This window comes from Sebastes fasciatus, chromosome 2 (genome assembly GCF_043250625.1).
Source record: "Sebastes fasciatus isolate fSebFas1 chromosome 2, fSebFas1.pri, whole genome shotgun sequence".
Taxonomy (NCBI): Eukaryota; Metazoa; Chordata; class Actinopteri; order Perciformes; family Sebastidae; genus Sebastes; species Sebastes fasciatus.
This window is the reverse complement of record NC_133796.1, coordinates 35,927,764-35,953,477: the sequence shown is the minus strand read 5'-3', so window position 1 is coordinate 35,953,477 and position 25,714 is coordinate 35,927,764. Positions and strand designations below refer to the sequence as shown.

Genomic DNA, 25,714 nt, shown 5'->3' with positions numbered 1-25,714 from the left:
TAAGAGAACTTAAATAATTCATTTGCATGTTTGTTTTGATTGTGATGTTAACAATGCAGACAAAATATCTTTATTGCAATTTCCCATTTAGGTTAATAGAGCGCTGCTTTCACATCCATGTTGTGCTTCATACCAACCGTCAAAAATTCTAAATGTTATCCTTTTACTTTGTTATCTTTAGTTGTTATTTGCAAAAAAACACCTTTTTTTAAATATTTGCATTGATTAAAGAAAATCTTGGCATTAGTAGTTCTAATTATATATAGCCTTCTGAGATTCACTCACCAAATGGAAAATCTACAAATTTGGCGCTTGGCAGCTGCTAGTTTCGGACCCTGCACACACACATACACTGTTCCCTCTTTTGCATTCATGTTTCCGGCTGCTACAACCTGCAAGGCGAGGGTCACGTGAACGACAGGGGCAGCCATGGCGTCAATAGGCTAGTTTTGGTAGCTTTGTGGCATATCTACTTGTACTTGTACAGAAGGTGAAGAATGGGGAAGTCCGTAACACATCTGCCCATGGAAAACTAGTAAAATAGTAAAACTCACTACAGCAAAGGGAAAAACCAACCCTGGCTTTAATGAGCGGGTCTGTCACGCAGTACCAGCTCTGTTCACAAAGTCTAAAGAAATATGATAACGGAGAGAGCACAGCCTAATGCCAGTGTAAGTGTTAGACAGCAAATGTAACTTTTAATCATCAGTTCTCACTGAAAAATAAATACATAAAAGAGGCTCATAAAACAACATCAAACCAGTGGCTTAGGCAGAAATCACAGTGTGGGTGGGCACAGAGAAAATCAGGTGGGCTTAGCCCGTCCAAGACCAATCATAGGCTACTTAATAGATTCTGAAACGCAGATGTTAACCAATAGACCATTACAACTATACTGAACGCACCACAGTTTAATCATACAAGCCGTATACAATTCTTCCGGTGGCGCCGCCCTGCTTGCAACCCGGGCGTGCGGACTGCTGCATTTCTTTTATCTGGTATGATTATACCTTGTTTTAGTATTTGAAACTACTGTATTTTATTACCTCTTATTATTTTAAAGAACTACTGTCTCATATTCAACATGTGAATTTAAGCATGTTCATGCATGAGTGTATGATCTACTGTATGTTTTACGCATGTATGTACATTGTGACTTTGGTATGCTGTGTGATGCAGTGGCTGGGTGCCAAAAACAAATTTCCCTGCGGGACAATAAAGTACATATTATCTTATCTTACATCATCATCAGAGGTAATGTTACAGGCACCACGAACACCTACAGCATCGCATAGCGGCCACACACACACACACACACACACACACAGATGGCAGATGCAGCATTATCAGCATAAAATCCAAGTACACTCAACAAAAACTATACCTAATAAATAATAATATTGAAATAGGCCACTACAGTCCAAAAATGTAAATGAGCTTACTTTTGATGATCACAGCAGAAGACGACGGGGCTTGGTTTCGAACACTGAAATGATGAGAGCAGGGACAAAGAGTTCAGTTTCTATCCCACGGATAGCTGAATAGAGTTTTTCAACAGAAGCCTACAGCTTGTTATACGTAACATTAGTGTGACGAGGGGCCACATTCATGTTGTTATTACTTGGCACTTGTTGAGGAGAAACTGGAGCTGGAGTTGGTGTCTGGGTTGAGGATGATGGCTGAACTTGAGTTGGATTCTCTTGCTCCTGCTCCTCATAACATATTTTTGTGACAACTTAAGCAAACTGCTTTGTTTCGCCATGATTATTTATCTTAACCTACATTAAAAGCAGCTCGCACAAAGTAGGCTTCTGTTCCTCTGTACAATGCACCGGTGTTTTGGTTTAATGAGTGACCGTGATATCTGGAGACTTCAACCGAAGGCATCTCTGTGCTTTATGTAAGTGGTTGGCGTAGATCAGTGGTTCCCAAACTTTTTCCCGTCAAGGACCCCTAAATTGACATAAATTAGACCACGGACCACCATTTGATTAGATTTTGTCCCAGGGTCCCTCATCTGATAGGATTTTTGCTTTTAGATATTTTATTACAGAAAGTGTATGAAACCCATGACCAAAATAGTCTTTATATCATTGTGTTATTTATGGATGAAATTGAAGTGAAGCTCACTTTAAAAAAAAAAAACTCTGGCGTAGATAATAAAGACAGAGGAGTATTTATTTAAAATTGATAAAGTAAAATTGAAGGCTTTCTGTTCAGCAACCACGACGCATTCAACTGAGAGACACCAGTTAACACGTTCACTTGTTAAAGCGAAACACTGACTATACACTGAGTGAAAGAGAAGGAGTTGCTCGCAATCTGAATCTGCCATTTGCAAAATGCTCTGCCTCTCAAAAAATCGGAACTATCAAGTAGCCTAAACAAGAAACAAGAATAGAGAGGCCAAGTCCACCCTTCTGGTGGACCACCGTGGGACCTTATTTCGGAAAAACGTTGAGAGACATATTTTTTTCATCCCGTTTGAATTGCGACATGAATATCACATATGATGTTTGTCAATTTAAAACATAACTTTTAAGTCAAGAAAGTCTCAGTTTGTTGTAAAGCTGTTGAAGTATCAGACTGTGGAAATATGTAATTAGAAAGACTACACACCCAAAAGTCACGTAAGTGACGTCTCTCTCTCTCTGAAGCTACGATGTCTGTGTGTTTCGTACCGGGATGAACTCATGCCAGCAACGGGTCTCGCTCGTTCTTTCTCTTCCCAGCTGATAAAAACACCAGGAGTCGCTGGATAAAACACATCAGGTCACATAACATTACATCTGTGCGTGGAAAATAGCTATGTTAGCTAGCTAGCTAGTGTTGGTGACGTATATCTGTGAGACAAGAGATGTAATTCACTGAGCGGTTTCACACAAAGAATAAATGATACTACGACAAACCTACAACAAACTTTGACTTTCTTGACTTGCAAAATTATGTTTTAAATTGACAAACATCATATTTGTGATTCACGGCGCAATTCAAACGGGATTAAAAAAAATCCTTGCCTCTTGCTGTTGACTACCTTTCATACTTTTTTCCGAAATAAGTTACCATGGGGTCCACTGGAAGGAGAGGGACTTCGCCTCTCTATTGTTTTATTTTTATTGGTCGTGGTCGGATAACTGAAACAGCTTCATTGACTGCTATTCACAGCAAAAAATGAAGCCTTTTAATTGGGTCGGCTCACCTAGGCTGACTAACAGTTACGTAGCTGTGTCAACCCCCAGTCAGTGTGGTCAATTAAATATAATTGTATTGACTTGCACAGGGAATAGTGGTCAGCTGACAGCAGCTCGCAGATAAGCTTCCCCTGTTGGTTATGTGACCCTTGCCTTGCAGGTCGTAGCGGTCCACTGAGAGTCTCCTGGGTGGACACAGGTAGATAGTTATGGCAAAGCTTCCTCTTGTGTAGCCTCTCGATCACAAACATACACACACACACACACACACACACACACACACTCCCATGCATAGAGAGCAACAGGCGTTCGGGGGCCTGCCTGGCAGATGCACGCACTGAGACGCAGGGCTCCCAGAGGCCTTTGCTGCGGCATGCATGCGGGCGCCACTGACAGCCAGGCGCACAGTCGACTGTGACAAATAGTAGTGGACTTTTTACGCCCCAGCAACTCGCAACCCCCACCTCTAACACACACACTCACCCTCGGCACCCCCACCTCCTCCTCCATCTCTTTTCCCATCAATATACACAGAGATTGGAGGCACAGCCTATCAACAGCTCCTGGCTTCTCGTGCAGGGAAGGAAAAAAAACTATTCAACAACAACAGCAAAAAAAGAAAAAGCTAAATCTGCAGAAATATTATGCACTGTCATATTCCACCCTGAGTGAATCTGAGGGAGGAGGAAAGTCTCAGGGAGGTACAACAAGGTGAGGCAATATACTGAAGGTTTACAAGACTCTCAGTTACATTTACGTACTAATAATATCAATCAGATTAAAGCAATAACTGTCACATTAACTAAACTGCCACGTAAACAACCAGCTGTTTTGAAATCGTTAAATCCCATCATAATCAAAAGTATAACTTGATTAGCAGACCTGGATGACTCATCAGTCTCATATAAAACTTAATCTGATTTGTGTTGATTTGTTGATTTTGTGGATGCACATAATGCAAATAGGTTTTTGAAAAAAGAGGAATTTTCAGTGCATTAGATAAAGATGCTTTGTAGATCAATCAATACAAGAAAGTAGGGGTGTAACGATTCATCTACTACATCGATGTATCAATTTATATTCCTACGATCCAACTACATCGATAGGTACTCGGCAAGTTGTTCTTCACAGGGGACGTATATCGATCGACAAAAAAATCGATTTGCAAGGTAAATAATCGATTGTATCGATACTAAGAATTTGCACCTTGTATTTAAGCACGACAAACGTTACATGGATGTAATTTTTAGTACTTTTAATAGTAAAGAAATGTTAAACATTACTCTGGATCACTCTCCCTGTGTATGACGTCATCGACATGCTCCAGCGCCGCATCTCAGAAAGACAACAAAAAAACGAAGCATGGCTGATAGCGGGGAAAGCCAGACAAGCGAGATATTTTCAAGCCGCGTTTGAGGTCCAGCGTGTGGAAACATTTTGGCTTTTTCAAAAAAAGGGAGATGTCCTTGATAAATCGCTCGCTGTTTGCAGAATATGCAAAGGCCAGATAAAATACAACAGCAACACGACCAATCCAAGAAGTAGCAGATTAAAGCACTGTTCATTTAACTTGAACAGAAGTTGGTTTATGCCTTGTATCTTGAGAACTGAAGCAGTTGGTCCTGGATTTGCACTTTTTATTCTTTTCAAATAAAAAGGTTTATGGAGTTGCCATCAATCGTTGTGGTTACTTGTTTATATACAAGTCATTGAATCGTATCGTATTGTATCGCTCTAGATGAGCCAGATATCATCCTTGAATTGTATCGGAACCATGGAAAGTGATGGGTATCGTATAGTTGTGAAAACGTATCGTTACACCCCTACAAGAAAGAAGAAAGTTCAATTTTGAGCTCAAGGCTACCTATCAAGTGGAAACTAGTATGTGTGAGCTGATAAGCACTAATCACATGGATGTATTAAGCATCCATGTCCATCCACATGTGGCCGTTATCCTGCTGTGGACATCAGACCATAAGGAGTATATACAAACTGGTAAAATTACATGGATAAATCTAAACCCAACAATCCACCTGCAGGCTGACGCACATCAGCTCAGTAATTATTAATACACTGCATACATTTTTAAATGACAAGACTTTATGGCTTATAGCAGACAACATGTTCTTAAGACAATACAGTGAGAAGCAGCTTATGTCTGAGAAAACAGGAATTCAGCAGTTGAGATGTAATTATGATGTGAAAAATGTGAGATGTTATTGAAAGTGTGAAATAATTATATGAATGTGTGGTGTGCAGGACACCAATCATGGTTGCAAATCCCCAAAGACAGTATACAGTATTACCCTGTTCTAGAAAACCTCTACACCCCCCAAAACAACAGCAACAACCAAGAGGGGAATACAGAACCACTCAACCCTTCATCACTCGCAATACTCAATAGTATTATTTTGGAGTATTTATTGTAAATGTATCAGCCAAACAACAACCAAAATAAATGTAAGCCCAGTCACTACAATGCAGATAAAAGCCAGTGCAAATACTACACAAATATGACTACTCAAGTACTGTACTTAAGTACAGTTTTGGAGTACTTTACTTGAGTATTTCCGTGCTATGCTACTTTATATGTACCTTTACTCCACTACATTTTGGAAGCCAATATTGTACTTTTTACTCCACATGGATTTGACAACATCACGTCCTGGTTACTTTGCAGATTCAGATTATTAATACAAAATATAAATCAGACAATAAATTATGATGGACTGTTATGGATTAAGTTACCCAGCAGTATATAAGGTGTTGGAAATTGGCTCCACCTTTACCAGCTGAAACATTACTGATGCTTACACATTAACGCATCATTAATTATAATCCAGTGCTGTGGTGGAAAGTAACCAAGTACATTTACTCAATTTTGAGGAACTTGTATTTTACTTGAGAATTTCCATTTTCTGTTACTTTATAATTCTACTCCACTATAATTCAGAGGGAAATATAGTAACTTTTACTCCACCACGTTTATTTGATAACTTAAGTTATTTTGTTGATTCAGATTATTTAATACAAAATATAATCAACAAATACATTACTGTGTATCATTATGGATAAAGTTAAAGCTTATTTGATCCCTTGGTGAAAGCGGCAGTGTATTTAGTAGTCCCACCTTTACCAGCTGCAACATTAAGGTAATGTATCAATAATTACTATTCAGTACTATACATTATTCTGAAATAGGACATTCTGCATAATGAGTACTTTTATTTTTATGCTAATACTTAGCTAGCTGTTAAAGGGACTGTTTGTAACTTCTTACACATATAAATCACCCAGGTCGGTGTCCCATGCGCGCTCGCGTGTGGGTACGCTGTTCAGACAAGACTCCAACACAAACTACACGGAAGCACCAAAACAGTATCTAGTGAAGCCCGTCTGTTAAACAGTGTTGGCCGCGGTCGGAGAACGCGGGGGAGACCGTAGCTTTGGTCTCCGGGGCCGGAGTCTCTGCTGTACTCTGCTCCTCTGCCTGCTTGCCTTCACTATCACACAGCTCTCATTCTCGCTATTTCGCTCCACGCTCATGTTCATGTGTGCACACTACACACTGCAGAAGAGTTAGTTTAGCTCTGAGAATATCTAGTGAATGTACAGTGGACGTTTGTGCAGAAATAAATGCTGAAGCTCCTCCAGACCAACAGAGGTTTCCCGTGTCTTGTGAAGTGACGGGGCTCCGCAGCGAGAAAAGTTATCGTCTCTGACCGGCTGCCGGTGTCTCCCTTGTTCCCTCCGGCCGCGGTCGGGAGGCTGAAGCAGGAGTTGTAGGGGTGTAACGATTCATCTACTACATCAATGTATCAATTTATATTCCTACGATCCAACTACATCGATAGGTACTCGACAAGTTGTCCTTCACAGGGGACGTATATCGATCGACAAAAAAATCGATTTGCAAGGTAAATAATCGATTGTATTGATACTAAGAATTTGGACCTTGTATTTAAGCATGACAAACGTTACATGGATGTAATTTTTAGTACTTTTAATAGTAAAGAAATGTTAAACATTACTCTGGATCACTCTCCCTGTGTATGACGAAAAAAGAAAAAGCCAACACTAGGATCAGCACTGATTTATGGAGAGACCTCCGTCTGGTCAGCTAACATTACTGCCAAGCAGGTGAAATAGAGAGTGATATTGTGGTTTTAGCTGACGTGTGTCACCTCACTGTGTTGAGCGATGCTCATTCATGTCTATTTAGAGCGAGCAAGCGCGAGCCCGACGCTGACTTTCGTTGACTTAACGGCCACAAGTGTCGCTGTTAACAAGCATTTCTCTTTAATGGGACTGTTTGTAAGAATTTCCTGATTCTTACAAACAGTCCCTTTAAAGACAGCAGAGCACTAAAAGATCAGTCACCAATATTACTGATATTAGCTAGCTAATGTACCAACCACAAACACAAACCCACACAGGCTAACATTACCAACCACACAAACACAACAGAGAGAGACAGATACTGTAGCATGTCAGCTCAAACACAGCAACACAGTCAGTACTCACCTGGGTCCTTGAATGCTGTGAAGTTTCCAATGTCAGTTGAGGACCTTAACCTTACAGAGAACCCCTACAGCACTATCAGCACTATTCACACAGCTCCTTACTGTTGTTTTGTTTGTTTCTCTCTCTTCGTCCACACTCTTATGCACTGTATGACAATTTCCAGGCTTGTCTGTTCCCTTGTAGTTGTGGACTGTTCTGTACAATGCCATATTTTAATGTAAATTTCGCAATAATAAAAAAAAAAACTTACCTTGGTCCTTCATTTCAGATTAATACACTGAATAATTATAACTTATGACTGGAAGACAGTTTGGTCCTTACCACAAAAGTTCCTTCTAACATATACAGTATGTAATTATAACTTACATTTTAATATGATGAGATAAGGAAGTTGCAATAAATGAATACAAATACTGGACTTGAGAAAATGAAGATTGTTGGTGAGTAGTATAAACAGTGTTAGCAGCATTCAATACAGCTTATTGCAGTTGTTGGAGCAGAAATAAAGTGTGTGTGTCTAATAATTTAAAGACAGAAGTGCAAAAAGGTCAATAGTTGATTTGTGTGATTGACTTGAGGTCCAGTAGTTTGTTGTGGCGACTGCAGCAGTGCTTCTTCACACACCACGGGTGGAGCAGCCGTCCTGTCCCTGCAGGAGCTGCCCACAGCTCCCAGGGTTTCATGTAGGAGGTGGGAGGTAGTTTGGCCATCATCCGTCTCTCTCACTCCTCCTCTGTGGAGTGAAACAGCATCCCAGGGCAGAACTGGCCTTCATTTGTCCAGTCTCTTCCTGTCTGCTGCTGAGATGCTTCTGGCTGTGCAGATCACTGCTGATCCCACCAAAGAGTAGGATCATTTCACCGCTGACAGTATACTGGACTGCACTACTTTACTTGAGTATTTACACTACTTCACATTTCAGAGTGAAAACGATTTCTACTGCAAAATATATATAAATTATATATATATATACAGTATATATAAATATCTGACAGCTGTTACTTTTCAGATTTGACATTAAAAACACATGATAAGATTATAAAAAATTAAAGCACTGGTCCCACATCATTCTTTGAATATGCTGGTAAAAGACTTACAAATATTGTACTAAAGGGTCTGATAGATTAGAATATTGAAAATTGGCAAAGTTTTTGGTCGTAGGGCGAAATATTTATTTATTGACTTTTGTGTATTGTGTTTTGTTCTTAGATTTTTCGTTGAATGTTTTGTTGTTGCATCACTGTCGATTGTAATCACCTGTAATGGACTGAGCGTCTCCTTATCCTTATACATACATAAATAGATGCTAGGACATTTTCCACTACATATTCATGTGATTGTGTACAATCATCTCTTTGAGTATATAATGTGCTATGTTATATATCATGTGTCAGGGATCTAAGTCTGTTTAGATCTTGTGGACACTGTGTGTTGGCATATTGTTGGTTTTGTCTGTGTTTGTGTTTAAAAGCATAATAAAAAAATATTGTAAAAAAAAAAGCGTTAAAAAAAACAGTGGTTCCCATCTGCTTTGGCTTTTGACCCCTCACAAAAAAAATGTGTAGTTGGAGCCTCTTGACACATTCAAGACCTTAAAGGTAACATTTTATATTCCCCAAACAAAAACATATTCAAGCATTAAAATCCCTAAACAGGAACTCAAATTTGTGTGGCAGAACAGACGTTTTCCTCTTTATACCCCATTAATCCATTAATCATATCATGACCCCTCAGGTTTATCTTGTGACCCTATGAAGCCTTAAACCTGCAATAAGGATTAATTTGGCCCCTTGGAGGCAGCGGAATCAAGTAATGAATACAACATTAGTAACATGTCATGACCTTTTAAGTTGATATGGCAAACGGTTGCTCATTTACAGCAAACAGTTGCTTATTTACACATCCAGCAGTTACGGAGCAACATTATCATTCATCACACAGTAGTGTGTTTGTGTCCACCTGATGAATGCAAGTCCAATATTCACTCTCTCTCAGCTCTGCTTCAGATCTCTACCAACTCCTGAGGGAAATATCTGGCTCTTTAGCTGCTAAATGCTCCACTATGTTCACCAGCTAGTCTCTAACCCCGTCTGTCTGGTGTTTGCTGCTGAGCAGGTAGAATATACCGGGTATTTAGAGCTTTTTCACTTGAAACAGCTGCCTGCTGCGGCTGAAAACGACACTGAGAGCAGCGAGAGTGAACCAAAAGAGTGAAGTTGCAGCCAGACAGCTAAACAATGAGCTGAAACTCACTATAAAGCTCTATACAGCCGGGGGGAGCTGCAGATTCAGGTGATAATTCTCTGTAGGATCTTTACTACAAGCAACACCCTTAAACTTCAATTTTATTAGATTCATCATATACATACATGTACAAACATGAAATTTGACCTCTGCATTTAACCCAGTGAGCTGCTGTAAAGCACTCGGGGAGCAACTTGGGTCTCAATGTCTCGCTCAAGGACACCTCAACATGCAGACAAAAGGAACCGGGGATCGAACCACCGACCTTGTGATTAAAGAAAGACCCGCTCTACCCATTGTTATTATAAAGATATCGATTATAGCCACTTTAATAAAACTAAAAGTACTTTTACATGAATGTATTGGTACTTTTACTTAAAACGGAACTGAGAGATAATGTTGGGTTACTTCTAATACTTTAATTAGTTTAATGTGGTAATTTGGAGGAATTTTTGATCATTTTTATCAACTCTTGAGTGGTAAAAAAATGGTTAAATTAAGCACCAAATCTGTGTAGAATATGGTATCAACCCCAAAATTTAGTTTTGTTTCTTAGTTTTTAGTTTTTAGTGTTTTATTGTGTGCTTTTTAGAAAGTGTAAGGGTTTGATACAACTGATCTTTTATCTCTGTAACCTCCGCCCATTGACCACAGATAAAAATGAACTTTGAGCTATACTTGGTATGATATAATTATTGTGCATTGTCCCTGAATAAATGAATAAAAGTTGCTGCAACAACTTATGAGACATAACAGACCATGGGAATGACCATCATGTACTTCTATCATAATGTTCTAAACCCTTATACACTCTCACAGTTTATTTCTGATTTATGACTAGAACAACCTGAGCTGCATCTCAAATTAATCTTCAGGTTCCCAGCTTTCAGATGATGTACACCACTTCTATGTGGCATCTACTGTTGACCTGCTATCTTCACCTAAAGACCCCCTGCACCCCCCCTTCCCCCCTAAACAAGACAAAAAGGGGTCTATGTGTGTCTCTTAGAGTTAATCTAGTTTTTCACAGCAACACAGAGTTCATACTGTACATGTAATCCCAGTGAGGGTATATATTGATCTGTGAATGAGCAGGCTTTAGATCATCATCTTCTGTGTGTGTGTGTGTGTGTGTGTGTGTGTGTGTGTGTGTGTGTGTGTGTGTGTGTGTGTGTGTGTGTGTGTGTGTGTGTGTGTGTGCACACATAAACACTCTTGTGCCTGAGAGTCACTCCCAAAAAGATAAAGACCAAAATTTCATAATCCCACTGCAATTACCTCCTGAATAAAAAGACAAACTGGTTCTTCTTGGGGAGAACATTGACTTTATTATTGAGCCAATATTCAGACGCCCTGAGGGTCTCTGCATCACTGCAGCTCAGTCACAAAAGTCAGAATGAAAGAAGAAAAAGAATTGTGGTATCTCAATAAGATATTTAATAGTATCTTGGTGCAATTATCTGAATATTACATATTCTTTACTATCAGATAAAGCTTCTGAGAAACAAGGTAAATGAGAAAGGAGCAGAAGGCCGTGAATTAAAAGGACAAAATGGTTTTGATTTCCTAATGAAACCCTGACACAGAAGAGACGTTCAGCTCTTTCACTGAGATAATGCTAATTTGACCATCACATTAGATTAAGCCGTCACTTCATGAATTACAAGGACGACATGCTTTTATTTGATTTCCCAGTGAAACATAGACAGGAGGGAGAATGTGCTCGTTTTGACCTCGTTCCGAGCGCTAATTAAAAGCTTTGTTTCTTTACAGAAGGCCGGAGATACAAATTTCAACATTAAAGCGATGTAAAGGGTCATAAATTAAAAGGACAACATGGTTTTAATCAGTAGCGGGAGAAGTATTCAGATCATTTTTTGCAGATAATTTACAAAATACTCTATTACAAGTAAAAGTCCTACATTTAAAAAATGTATGCAAGTCCTGTAAAAATACAGAAGTATTAAATGCACCTAAAGTTTGAAATATAAAAGTACTCATTATGCAGAATAACCCCTGTCAGTGCGACTGTATATCATGATATTACTGCATCTTAATTATTGACACATTAACATGTAAGCAGCACTTTAATGTTGTAGCTGGTCGAGGTGGAGCTCATTTCAACTCCTTTACATGCTGTTTGGTAGTTTAATCTGTAACAATGCATCATCTTTTATTACCTGATTATATGTTTTGTATGTAAAATCTTAATCTGAAAAGTAACTATAGTTTTGGTAGACATGTAGTGGAGTAAAAAGTCAATTTTTTTGTCTCTGAATTGTAGTGTAGTGGAAGGATAAAGGAGCATTAAATGGATATATTAGTGCACCCAGTGCTCAAAGCTCCAGTAATAACACAATAGCTTGTGTTTTTCAGGTCTTGTGGTCCTTCTTTAATTAGGATTTCACCTGCATGAGCACATTTTCTGATTGAAAGTTAAAAGATATTAAAAAATATATCTACATCCCCATCTCGCCCCGTGGTCTAATCCAAGTGTGTCGATAAGCATTTTATTATGCACTTCAGGGGATCTTTTAATGCACATTTAGTGTCCCTGGTCGAGTCATTGACCCTCAACACTGTCGACATCCTTTCAGTTAGATAAAGCAAGTGCATCTGCTGCATTTCAATCATTTTTAACTATAATACACGCACGCACGCACGCACGCACGCACGCACGCACGCACGCACGCACGCACGCACGCACGCACGCACGCACGCACACACACACACACACACACACACACACACACACACACACACACACACACACACACACACACACACACACACACACACACATGCCCTGTCATTATCACTGTAATAGATTCAAACAGCCTGTAATTGGAAGTACATATAGAGTGTATTAATATTCAATATTCATCTTCATTGCTGTCCTGTGAACTCAATATATCTCCAAAATGTCAACTTTCACAAAATAAGAAAAGCTTTATGACGATGCATTTTTTTTAGATAATCCAGGGAGTAAAGAGAAGAAGTAAAAATATTTTCAACCAATAAAAGAAGTACGGGTGCAACTAACAATTATTTTCATGGTCGACTAATCTGTTGATTATTTTATCAATTAATTGATTAGTTGTTTGGTCTATAAATGTCCGAAAATGGTGAAAAATGTCGATCAGTGTTTCCCAAAGCCGAAGATGACGTCCTCAAATGTCTTGTTTTGTCCACAACTCAAAGATATTCAGTTTACTGTCATAGAGGAGTAAAGAAACCAGAAAATATTCACATTAAAGAAGCTGCAATCAGAGAATTTGACTTATTTTTCTTCAAAAATTACTCAACTGATTAAATCGATTATCAAAACAGTTGGTGATTTATTTAATAGTTGACAACCAATAGATTAATCGATTGCCGGTCGCAGCTCTAAAAGGAGCATTTAATCCTTGACTTTCTTTAAATATCATCACCATTTGAAGATACATGATTTTCACTTGATTGATTCACTTGATAAACTTCATTTGTATTTTATACCAATATGTCAATTTAATGCTACTTTTCATAATTAATAATGTTACCGGGTTTATGTAAAGTTTTGAATACAGGACATTTACTTTCTATGGAGTATTTTTATACTGTGGTATTATAACTTTTAGAATGAGATGCAGATTTATTTGCCAAGTGTGTATATACAGGGAATTTGACTCAAATACAATTCAATAATGAATAAATAAATTTAAAAATAAATCTAAAATAAATAATGCAAAAATAAATAAATAAATAAAGTTAAAGTTTAAAGTTTAAAAGTTTAAAGTTAATAAAATAAATTAATAAATTATTGACTTGATCAATAAATAAATATGATATTAAATGAAGCAGAAATGTAAAAATAAATGTATAAAGAAAAGAATACAGAAATAAATAAGTTTGGGGAAATATGTAAGGGGGAAATGCAAAAGGAAAACCATGCATAAATAAATAAATCTATAAAAATAAATAAATACATAAATAAATAAATACAATTTAATAATAAATAAATACATTCAAAAATACATTTACAATAGTAATATATTTAAAAGTTAATAAAAATAAATAAATAGGAAAATTGAATGGAAGAGTTGATAGATAGGGAATTAATACAAAGGTAAATAAATTAAGAAGCACATTAAAAAAGAAATATCAATTTCTGTCACATTGTATCAATTAATTAATGCCTACATTTATTTTTAATATTATTTTTGGTACATTTAATGGCATATTCATTAATTTATCAAGTCATTTATTTATTTATTTTGGATTTCAGCAGGTTCCGTCCTGCTGCTCATGCACAAATTGTTGCATGAATATTAACTGTATTGTATGTTAAAGTGAAGCGTTTCAAGTGTTTGTTTTTTTTCATCTGCATTGTAGTATCACATCTGATTCCACATCTACAGCTGCAACCCTGCTGCCATCCCTGGGGGGACACACCCAAAGCTTACAACCACCCTCCTACCCCCACCCCCCAAACGGACACAGTCCAAACCCCCTAGAGGCAGATCCAGCTGGTCAAACCACCTTGGAGGTCCAAACACCGAAGGACTCAGAATCTCCTCTGCCTGAATGGGATGTGACCCAGAAGAGGGAGAGGATGGAGAGCCAGATGTTGAGGTGCTACGCTTCAGGGAGCGCGCGAAGGGTTGAAGCGAGCCTGAGGGAGCAAGTGAGTGACAGGCGGAGTGACGTATGTGGAGTACGTATACCGTATCTGTATGCAGAGGGATAAGAGCTCCACATGTGAGCCTCTTGTCAGCACACAGGAGCTTTACCCTGATGTGCATCCTTGTAGTTTTTTTTATTTTTTTATTCGACAGATGCACCAGTGACATCTCTTAAAAGCTGAGAGGCAGCTCAGTGAGAGGTTTTATTTCACACAGCTCCTCAGTATTAGTCTGAGGGGAGCTTGAAAGCTATACCGGGGCTCAAAGTCTCTCAGTTTGCTGAGCCAGTCACTCTCAAATTGGAGGAAATGTAAATGACTTACATAATCAGCAGCACCCTCCATACATATACACACACACACACACACACACACCACAAAAATGATAAGTCAGCACTTAATAACACTGTTGATAACTGTGTAAAAAATAACCATATATAATGTTGAGCAAGTCAATTTACAGTTTGACCAAGTGAGCAGAATAGAACTGCCATGTTTTGCTGCATAATGAGGCTTAACGCTGATCCAGAGTCATGATCATCACGTTGTGGGTGAAGAGAAGCTGTTACTCTGTATTAATCCATTTCAGTGTGTTGTGTATTTTGATAAACTAACATGACTGCTTTTATAAAAATGTACCTAGAGCGTGAGTATGCATACATTTTTGGCCAGTATATGTGCTCAGGTATACAAGAGCAGACAGCGAAACAACTCTTCTTGATAGCGAGTGGATTTTTTTTTCTCTTCACGCTGGATTATTCCAATTAATTTCAATTTCAGTTGGCAGCCCTTGACCGCCAAGACAATAGACTTTTTACCCATTTTATTGAGACGGATAGGCCAAGAGTGTTGCTGCCATCTACAGACTCGTGATTACATCTGTTACAACCCACCCGCCCCCTCCTCTCACACACACACAAACACACACAATGTAAACAGCCGAGGCCTTGAATGAAAATGAAAGGAGCTGAGATGTCTGCAGCAGAGACGTTCAGGATGCAGAGCGTATATACAGCTCAACATGAGAGCAGATTAGGTTTAGACCTCCTGTGTTCAGCTGAAAGTCACAGCGATAAAGGTTCAGAGCCCTCATGAAATATTCTGCCTACAGAATCATCTGTAGTGCTTCCCTGACATCCCTATCTCTTTTTACGTAATGTAAAAACACTAATGTTGACAAGTAGTTCCTAACCTATTTGGCATGTGACCTCTTCAAACGATGCAACGTCTATTTGTGGACGCTTGTCAGGAGGCTGCATTCCTCTACCCAGCATGGCCAGTTAGCTAAAGAGTCATTTCAGATAAATACAGATCGATTTATTCCAATGTTTTAGGGGCGTGAAGACATCAAATTATCCAGTAGTTCACAAGAAACAAAATAGAGCAAAAAATAAACATTATTTTGAATTAATATTACAATTAGGGCTGTCAAAGTTAACGCCATAATAACGCTAATTTGTTTTAAAGCCACAAATTTTTTTAACGCATTAACGTGACTTCTGATTTTTAGGTTTAGGTAGCGGGCTCAGTTTTAAAGCTAGAGTGAAGATACTGCTATCCTATGAAACTAGAAAAACTAAGGAATTCATTGGTACCAACCATGTCATACTAGCCATGTCGTGAAGGAGGATAAATAATGCTCCCAACTTATACTAAATTTTGGGGAAGAAAAACTGGCATAGCCATTTTCAAAGGGGTCCCTTGACCTCTGACCTCCAGATATGTGAATGTAAATGGGTTCTATGGGTACCCACGAGTCTCCCCTTTACAGACATGCCCACTTTATGATAATCACATACAGTTTGGGGCAAGTCATAGTCAAGTCAGCACACTGACACACTGACAGCTGTTGTTGCCTGTTGGGCTGCAGTTTGCCATGTTATGATTTGAGCATATTGTGTTATGCTAAATGCAGTACCTGTGAGGGTTTCTGGACAATATTTGTCATTGTTTTGTGTTGTTAATTGATTTCCAATAATAAATATATGCATACATTTGCATAAAGCAGCATATTTGCCCACTCCCATGTTGATAAGAGTATTAAATACTTGACAAATCTCCCTTAAAGGTACATTTTGAACAGATAAAACATGTGTGATTAATTTGCGATTAATCACGATTAATCATGGACAATCATGTGATTAATCTTGATTAAATATTTGAATCAATTGACAGCCCTAGTTACAATATTGTTTCTTCTTACCTATGCCGTTAATCATCACGACCGCTGGGATTTATCTAACAACCTCTTTGGGTGGTCCTGACCCACAGATTGGGAACCACTGCGGCGTTAATACTCATTTCCTCATAGGTAACCGGAAACTTAACCATAACTATTCTTACCTCACCTTAACCCGACCCCCAGTGATGACAGCAACCGTTTTAGCTCATGATAAATGTAACTGCTGTCAAACCAAATCAGAAACAACAAATTCTTGGGGACTTCTCAAATTCCAGCTGATTAGACTGTTGTCAGACTATTAAATAGGCGTTATCAGGTGCCATAAGCCCCATAGATGTGGGTCAATAGGGGCCTACTACACCCACTAGTAGGTTTTGTAATCTATTCACATGGCAGATCACCTAGAGAAGGTATAAAAGAACATAACAGCGATCTCTATGACAGAAGCAGAAGCGGAAGTCAGGCGCCGTAGTTTAGCCAGTGCGAAACTCCAGCGATGGATCGGACACAAAACACAGGGTTTTCATCCAGGAGACGGGAGTTTGCATCCCGTGTGAAACCAACAATGTGTAGTTGTCTTTGTATTCGTAGTTATTTTAACCCAAAACACAATGTTTTCCCCTAAACGTAACTGTTTATTTGTTGCCTAAACCTAGAGAAGCCTTTTTTTTGGTGTTCAAAATGTGACATTTCATTTAGTTTTACAACATAGTAGGTGTAGTAGGCCCCTGTTGACCCACCTCTATGGTGCTTATAGCGACTGATGACGCCTATTTAATGGCCTGATAACAGTGGACTCCGGCGAGATGTCCCAGTCGAAGAAGTTAAAGTTGAAAATAATGCAAACTCTAACTAAAATTAGACACACACAGCGGTTTGTGTACCCTTGGAACAAATCTGCATGTTCCTCCTACTGTCACCAGCTGCAGACAAACTGTTGTCTGTTTGTCCTGTACGCACAGAAATCACATCAACTCCCAGGAGAAAAAGTGGACGGAGGAGGATGTATCATTATAAACCCCCGCCCCCTGGACTGAAAATAACAAACCTCTCTGCTGGATGGGCCAACAGGTCGAGGTGCAACTACAGTATTGGAGGAGGTATTTTTAAAATGCCATGCACTGGCGTTATTATCACACCCCTTATGTTAGCCTGTACGCAGGCTGTCACAGCGAGCAAGCAGAACAGGCATGGAGGCCTGCACGGCTGGCGAGGAGGAGGAGGGAGATTTATTGTGGTTTTCATCAGCGGGCCACAATTGGTTGGGACTCACTGGTTGTTCAAAGGCTTGTCATAATTTCTGTCATCTATTTAAAGTCCAACTCAGGCAACAAGCAGCGGCTGTGTCAAGAGGACGGACGACCTGCATTCCACAGATGTCTGCTCCTTGGAAAAGAGCCCTGTTAAAATGGCCATGTGCTGAACTACTTTCACTCCAATGGAAACGTTAACTGCTGATCTCCCCCCACGCCCCCCCCACCATGAGGAGGGGAAAAAAAACACAACTCACCCGCTCATTTTGCCAGGGATGACTCAGCTTTCACGAGGTGTGCTGTGAGAGCACCTTCAAGGGGTGCTATGACAATACACACACACACACATTTGTGTTGTTTTATTTCACCATGTGCACCTGTTACACAGAGGGGAAATGTTTTTACTCTGCCATCTCCACTAACTGAGGAATGGCTTCATTTGCGTTGTTAGCAGTCCCAATGGAAACCAATTAGAAGTCTGTAGCTGCGAGCGGACCGGTTGCCATTTGATTTTCTTTTGGCTCATTACATCGCACACATGAGAAGCATATTTTGTGGATGAATGAATTGTATGTTTTTCACTAACATAAGCAGGTGAAGTTCAACGTCCAAATGACATTTGTCATTGTGTGCACGTTTAAAAAGACCCTTTTCCCCTCCCATGGTAACCACATTAAAGCTGTCTGAATTAGGAGAGAGTGTGTTTAGGGAGGGGGGGGGAGTAATCCTCAACAGCCTCTGGGTGTTTTGCACACACTCTCACCAGCTGTTTTCATCAGTGTGGTGTTGTGGTGGTGAAAGCCTGGCGGGTGCTGCCTCCCTGTGTTTGCACACAGTAACTGCTGCTGCTCACAGTAATGACACTGATGCACCGTCACTCTCAACAATACAGCGGGTCAAATGAGCCAGCCTCGAACCCAACAGCAGAATGACTTCCATTACACACCATATAGCTGTAATGGTATATACACTCCAGAAGCAGCTGTCAGGAATATGGCTCACATCCCAAATGACCACAGTACAGTAACATTAGGGAATTGACTTTAGGTTAATACACTAATGCACCCGTAAGCTGGTGCCAATTGTGTAAGGGCCACTGGTTACAGGCGTGTGGATTTGTCTTTACACAATAGTGTGCTTTTTGGCAGTTTTTAAGGGATGACATGACCCAATAACTGAGGTGAAGGACGTTGCTCAGCATTCCTGCAGTAAAGTTGTTAAAATATTTGGTTTATTTGTCAGTTGGTGTTTTTTCAAATCATAATCTGTCACACTGAATAAACGGTTGTATGCCTCCGCCAGCCAGTCAAGTTGCAGTTTACATCCATGTCTGTCCAAAATGTCATCACTTCGTCATTTGATCCCTTTAGACACTTGTTTGAAATTGTCATAATTAACATATGAACTCCTGAGTTCTGGCCAAAAACATGTTTTGTGAGGTCATAGTGACCTTTGACCACCAAAATGTAATCAATTCATCCTTGAGTCCAAGTCATCCGATTCGACTGTTATCAGGCCATTGAATAGACATTATCAGTCACTATAAGCACCATAAATGTGGGTCATTAGGGGCCTACTACGTTGTAAAACTGAAAGTGAAACTTAAAAGCATGTCACGTTTTGAACACAAACAAAAGGCTTCTTTAGGTTTAGGCAATAAAATAACAACTTCTTTAGGTTTTGGCAAAAAAACTACAACTTCTTTAGGTTTAGGCAATAAAATTACGACTTCTTTAGGTTTAGGCAAAAACAAACAAACACTTGTTTAGGGAAAAACACAGTGTTTTGGGTTAGAATAACTTCTAACACAAAGACAACTACACGTTGTTGGTTTCAGACGGGATGCGAACTCCAGTCTCCTGGGTGAAAACCCTGTGAAAACACTGTCTATGCTACAGCGCCTGACTTCTGCTTCTGTCATAATTATTACGGTTGCTAGAGGTTGCTGTTGTGTTCTTTTATACCTTCTCTAGGTGATCTGCCATGTGAATAGATGATAACACCTGCTAGTGGGAGTAGTAGGCCCCTAGACCCACATCTATGGGGCTTATAGCACCTGATAACGCCTAGGTAATAGCCTGACAACAGTCTAATCAGTGGACGTTTGTGCCAAATTTGAAGAAAGTCCCTCCGGGTGTTCCTGTGATATTACGTAGTGGATGTACAGACACCCTGAAAACACAATTCATTCGACCACGGCTGTCGTCGGCGCAGAGGCATAAAAACGTAGATGCTCCTTGTTACACCGTTCATGTTGCAAACTGCCGCCTGACTTTTGCTGAGAAAGCAAACACAGCAGAAGCAAAGTGTATTGTTGTTTAGTGTTTATTCAAACTAAAATTATTCCAGGATTATCACAAAAACAGAAATACAGCAGATTAATTGAGTGTTGTCTTTGAGGCACACGGGAAAAGATCATTGCCAACAGTGAGTGACTATCACTTTCTACCAAAAGTGTCTGTTAAATACAATAAAATATTTATGGACTATAGAAAAGTAAAACAAAATCTTCATTTATGAAAACAATCTAAAAAAGAGAGACATCAGTAGATATACGTGAATAAGGCTGGAAGAGATACAGTAGGTCCTTACACAAAGTTGACTAACTTTGGCATCAGTGGATAAATCCCTTGTATAAAAAAAGAAGCAAACATGAGGCACTTTCTTATGAGTCATATTAGTGGCACTGCTTGTATGTAACATTAATCACTTCATTAACATCACCTTGGAGTAGTCACACAGGGTTAAAATGCTGCTGTTGCTGTGTCGAATGGCACCAGTTATGCTGCTGAGGAAGACACTAATTGGTGTACCTTCACTCAGCAGATACTGTGTCCTTCTCAGCAGGTCTTTAAATTGATTAAAAACAAGATCAAACACTGACACTATGAAGACACTTTAGGCAAAAATAATAGCTCACAAGAAAGCACCTCAAGTGTCGAAAACAATCATTTACAAAATATAAAAACAGTTGAAAAGTTTTAAAAAGGCCACTATCGAACAGATATTTAAAATGCATGACTGGCTGGTTAACATGGAAACTAAATGCTGTTGCAGTTGAAGAAGGCCCCAGAGGTAGGCTTGTTAAACCACGCTGCTGGGAAAGGGAAGCTGCTGCGACCAGGATTAACATTTTCTGCAAAGTGCCAGTTTTTACTCCACTGATCTTTACAGCGCTCTCGGGTCTAGCACCTGGTCCGAAAAAACAAATGTACATCGAGGGAATCGGAGTGGAAGAAAACTACAATGTTTCAGTCCCGGGGAGGCTGTCCCCGCACTAAATTACACAATCTGTGTTCAAATTCCCATCAGTTTCTCTCTCTGAGGCTTTTTTCTCACAGCGCTGTGATCTCGAAGATGTAGCTGAGACTGCAATTTGTGTGCCTAATTACTTCAAGAAACCTCGTAGTGTTTTTCCACCCTTTGTTTAAAATGAGATCCTCAGATGTGCAATTTGATCCCTCGCCAAATTTTTCTTCCCCTATGTGCAAGGCAAAGAAAAGAACCTATGGGCTATTTGAGTTTGGCATGTGGTGATGAAGTTACCTCCTTCACCCACACTCTTCTTCTTCTGCTTCTCTTAGTACGGCTCTGCCTTTAGACTTCGATATAGGCAGCATGTAAACACCATCCCTATGACCTGGGGATTGGATGGCAGGGAAGGAAAAACATAATTTAGCAACATCTCCATGGATATTTAATCTTTGTTTATGTGTTATGTTGAAAGAGATTTATTTGCTCACCTGTACGCAAGCAATCCCGACACCCACCGCTCCGATGATCTTCAGATGGTCCAGGATGAATTTCTCCAGTTTGGTGATGCAGCCGCCCTAAATGAAAAACAAAGAGTGTCTTCATGTTGCATCAGTTGATGTGGGAGTCTCACTGCAAACAAATGTTATGTATACGCATCTCTTCTGTCTCTGCTACTCTCACACCATACAGTCTCAATGCCGACATACTGAGACATGACAGAAATACTGATCTGGCCACCCGCACTGAAAACCCCACCGACGCCCCTCCAGCACCCTTCATGCTCTCACCTCCACCTTGTAGATGTTGGATGGGTGGTCCCTGCGGCCGCAGAGATCGGTGCGACTCTTACAGCAGCTGTCAGGCACCATCCTGCCGCTTGCCTCTCTGGAGCGAATCCAGACGCTCTCAGCCCAGTCGGATGAACTGTTGCTGCCACAGCACTTGAACTGACGGGAGACAGAAGAAGACACATATTCTATATATAGAGGGGAATTTTGACGGTAGCAAAAAAGAATGAAAAGACACAGCTATATATGAAACATCAGAAGTTGTTTCATACTAACAGATGGAAGATTTTACTGCACGTCACTAAAGCAACGACAAGCAGAACACTGAAAGAATAGTTTGACATGTTGGGCTTATTTGTTTTCTTATCAATAGTTATACGAGGAGGTCGATACTGGCTCGCTGCCAATTCTTCTGCCTTTTCCATCACTGAGGGTGAGGCATTGCCGTTTTTTCTGCAGCACGAGCGCGCATGCTGAACGGCGCCTCTTTGCCTGGATCCCTCGCTCGCTCACTCGATAGCGGCATGGAGGGAGACGGATGCCGGTCAGCTGCTTAAACCACAGGCGCTTTCCCCGTACACATTTGTTTTTTTATTCAGAGAAAATTACTTTCCTTTTCACATCACGATATCAATGTACACGTAGCATCAGCCTCAAGTATCCAGCCGGAAAGCAGACGGTCCGCGAGGCAAAGTATCAAGGGAGTAAAGTAAAAAACAAAACTCAAATTCAACTAACCTTAGTCTAACGTAGTTTTAAAATATTTTTCCATATGTTGTCTAAATGACAAGACCCCAAAATGAACACTGTAAGCGGACTACTTGATTACTAAAAGCAAATTATTTCAACAGCATTTGTAAAGGAATGATTCTCTCCCAAGCTTTTTGATCCATATAAGCGGTTGATCACTGTAACCGTGATCACTATAAGCGGTTTCCACTGTAGTTCGAAGCTTCGTTCATAACGTTAACATTCAAAGTCTAAATTAACATGTGAACGATGGGCAGTGTTGTTTTTTTGCACGTCTATTCATTCTGTTTAAACCTGGTATTTCTGCACAGTTGCAGATAAAGATCAGGCTGCACTAATATTATAAGTATTATGTACTATTTGTTGAATTAGATTCCAGTGGTGGCTGTGCAAGATAGTCCGACTCACGTCTTCCAAACCTTTCCAATAACAGAGCATTGTAAAGTCCAAAAGTCAAAATGTATTGAAAAAAGATAGATGTCATTATTTTCTTATTTTATCAAAAGAAATATTCTGCTTCAATCTATATTTGTTGGCATTTAGCCTTTCAAAAGCAAAATTTTCACTGCGGTCAAAAAACTCTTTGCCCTCCCGCTTGCTGCAAACAAAGGGAGGAACGCAACTGTATTAACGGGATCTAACAGCACCATCAATTACATTTATATCAAAACAATAACATAAAATCTATTTTTTTATTTTTTTTAGGTTGATAACAGACATTCAAAACTTCCTTCGAGAAACAACTACGGCTCCGTCGAAACTGGACTGGACTATTCCTTGGGGCGGGTGTAGTAAACTTCCTGGAGTCTCCGTTGGCTGACTGGCAACTACTCCCAATTATAAAACAGTCAAGCTCACAGCCGCCTGTAAAAACACAACCACTTTTACAGTTTCTTTTTTGTACGGACTGAACAAAGGAGATTCAATGTGTTAATTAGTGAGTTTTAAAGGTGCTGGTAGATGGATTCTGTGCAAATGTGAGAAGTCCAAATAAACTTCTGGAAAAGTTTAGAAGAAAGAACAAAGAATAAATGCTGACGTCTGACAGCCCGGGGCATCTCGTACTTAAAAAACTCAGCATACAAAATGAACCAACTGAAGTCTCGACTGCTGCTCAAATTTATCCGCTCCTTCATGTGCTGTCAACTGGTAGAGAGGGTAAATTACAGCACAGGGTGCAGACAAGTCCATCATGCTTAGCTGAAGACAGAGAGACTGGAATCGGATTTGTTTTGACTGGCCCTCATCACCGAGATCTCTAATCTGATGGGATGATAGGTTACTAAAACACCGTCCAATCAACAAGCCACATGTGAGTCAATGAGACTTTTGCTTAGACGCTCTAGTTCACTTATAATGTGACGGTGTGGATGCACAACAACCAACTATAAATACATCCAGTTTTCCAATTTATTTTGGGTCAAAGAAAAACGTCACTCTTGGAAGTAGATCTCAGTTGTCATTTCAGAGTTTGTGTTAAAAATACGATCCACCTTGTTAAATTGGTAGTTGTATCCATTCATCTATCCATCGTGAATACAGACCATAGACGTCACCGTGACGTCACTCATTTCACTCGTTTGTGGACTGTCGTTTTGAAGCCATCGAGTTCGGCATTTTGGCTGTCGCCATGTTGTTTTTTTGCAACCAGAAGTGACACAAGAGAGTGGAGCCAACTGAACACTGAATAAGATGTTTTCACGCAACCAAAAAGGTTATAATTAAAAGGTCTAATTGATAAAAAATTTATGTAGATGAACATTAAAAAATAAATAATACATCTACTTTAGAGAGGTGCCAATTAAAAGTATGGTTTAATTATGATTGTGAATTATCATTTTAAAGATTTTGGTGGGTCCAAAATCAATGTTTTGTTTATCTTTGTGGAAGATATCTGACGTTTGGTTCCCACTTCTAACAAAGCTTGTGAGCCAATAGTAAAACAACGTTGGTATCACGTGGTATCTCTGGGTCGTCAGTTAGTGTGGAAAAAAACCCGATAAATTGCGGAGATTGACGGTAAGTAAATTTACTGGAACAGGGGAGGGGAGAATGCGACATATAGTGGCTGAATGTTATCTATGTTATCAATAGCACCTTTTAACTTTCATGAACTGAAAACACACTGTGAAAGGTTTAAAGTTCTAAGATGAAAACACGGACAACTCCCAGACCGGACAACGCCGTGGTAGCGACCTGTCAATCACAAGATAGCCCCGCCCTAAAGCATCCCCTCCTTTATGGTCTATTTGACTCTAAATGGGACCACAATTTACTAAATGAACATCATGCTGTATTGAAGAAGACTTGAAACTAGTGATTGAGACCACAAACTCATGTTTACAATGTTTACTGAGGTAATAAATCAAGTGAGAAGTAGGCTCATTTTCTCATAGACTTCTATACAATCAGACTTCTTTATGCAACCAGAGGAGTCGCCCCCTGCTGGCTATTAGAAAGAATGCAAGTTTAAGGCATTTCAGCATTGGCTTCACATTTCAGCCCCGGAGGTAGCCCACAGATGCAGACACTTACCTCCTGCTGCAGCTTGTCCACAGCCCCGGTGATGTGCTCGTGGGTTGTCTGTCCATACTTCTCAGTCATGGTGCCTCTCAGGTTCTGCTTCAGCTCCTCATTCAACTGCTCAGACACACAGACACATATATATTCACCACATGGCAACACAAAAAATCCCAGCCCAGCACAGAGCATGACCAAGTGATAAATTTAGTTGTAATTGTTGACTCAGGTACTGATGAGATTTAGAGCACACAGAATTTAAACGCCCTCCTGATGATACACGTCATGGACGGCGGGTTCTAACATCACAGGAGCAGATGAGGACGAAGCCGGGGCGAAGGCAGAGG

General features: G+C 39.8%; 2 protein-coding genes across 3 annotated transcripts in view; one reads left to right on the top strand and one right to left on the bottom strand.

Annotated features, from left to right (window-relative positions):
• kcna4 (potassium voltage-gated channel, shaker-related subfamily, member 4) overlaps positions 1 to 15,001 on the top strand; it is a 139,096-nt gene extending 124,095 nt beyond the window's left edge. The window contains exon 2 of the mRNA XM_074622263.1: positions 14,331 to 15,001. The gene's annotated coding sequence lies outside the window, so the exon portion shown is untranslated. The remainder of the gene's footprint in view (positions 1 to 14,330) is intronic.
• Positions 15,002 to 19,802: 4,801 nt separating this feature from the next.
• The window catches only part of LOC141759842 (CD151 antigen-like), a 35,964-nt gene continuing 30,052 nt past the window's right edge, over positions 19,803 to 25,714 (bottom strand). Inside the window, exons 5-9 of one of the 2 annotated variants that reach the window (XM_074622288.1) lie at positions 25,383 to 25,487; positions 22,098 to 22,256; positions 21,798 to 21,884; positions 21,601 to 21,694; positions 19,803 to 20,332 (exon numbers count right to left, since the gene is read on the bottom strand). In XM_074622288.1, coding sequence (XP_074478389.1) covers positions 21,635 to 21,694; positions 21,798 to 21,884; positions 22,098 to 22,256; positions 25,383 to 25,487 — 411 coding nt within the window. In that variant the 3' untranslated portion in view covers positions 19,803 to 20,332; positions 21,601 to 21,634. Of the gene's footprint in view, positions 20,333 to 20,357; positions 21,695 to 21,797; positions 21,885 to 22,097; positions 22,257 to 25,382; positions 25,488 to 25,714 lie in introns of those variants that run through there. The other variant, XM_074622277.1, reaches the window with a different exon arrangement.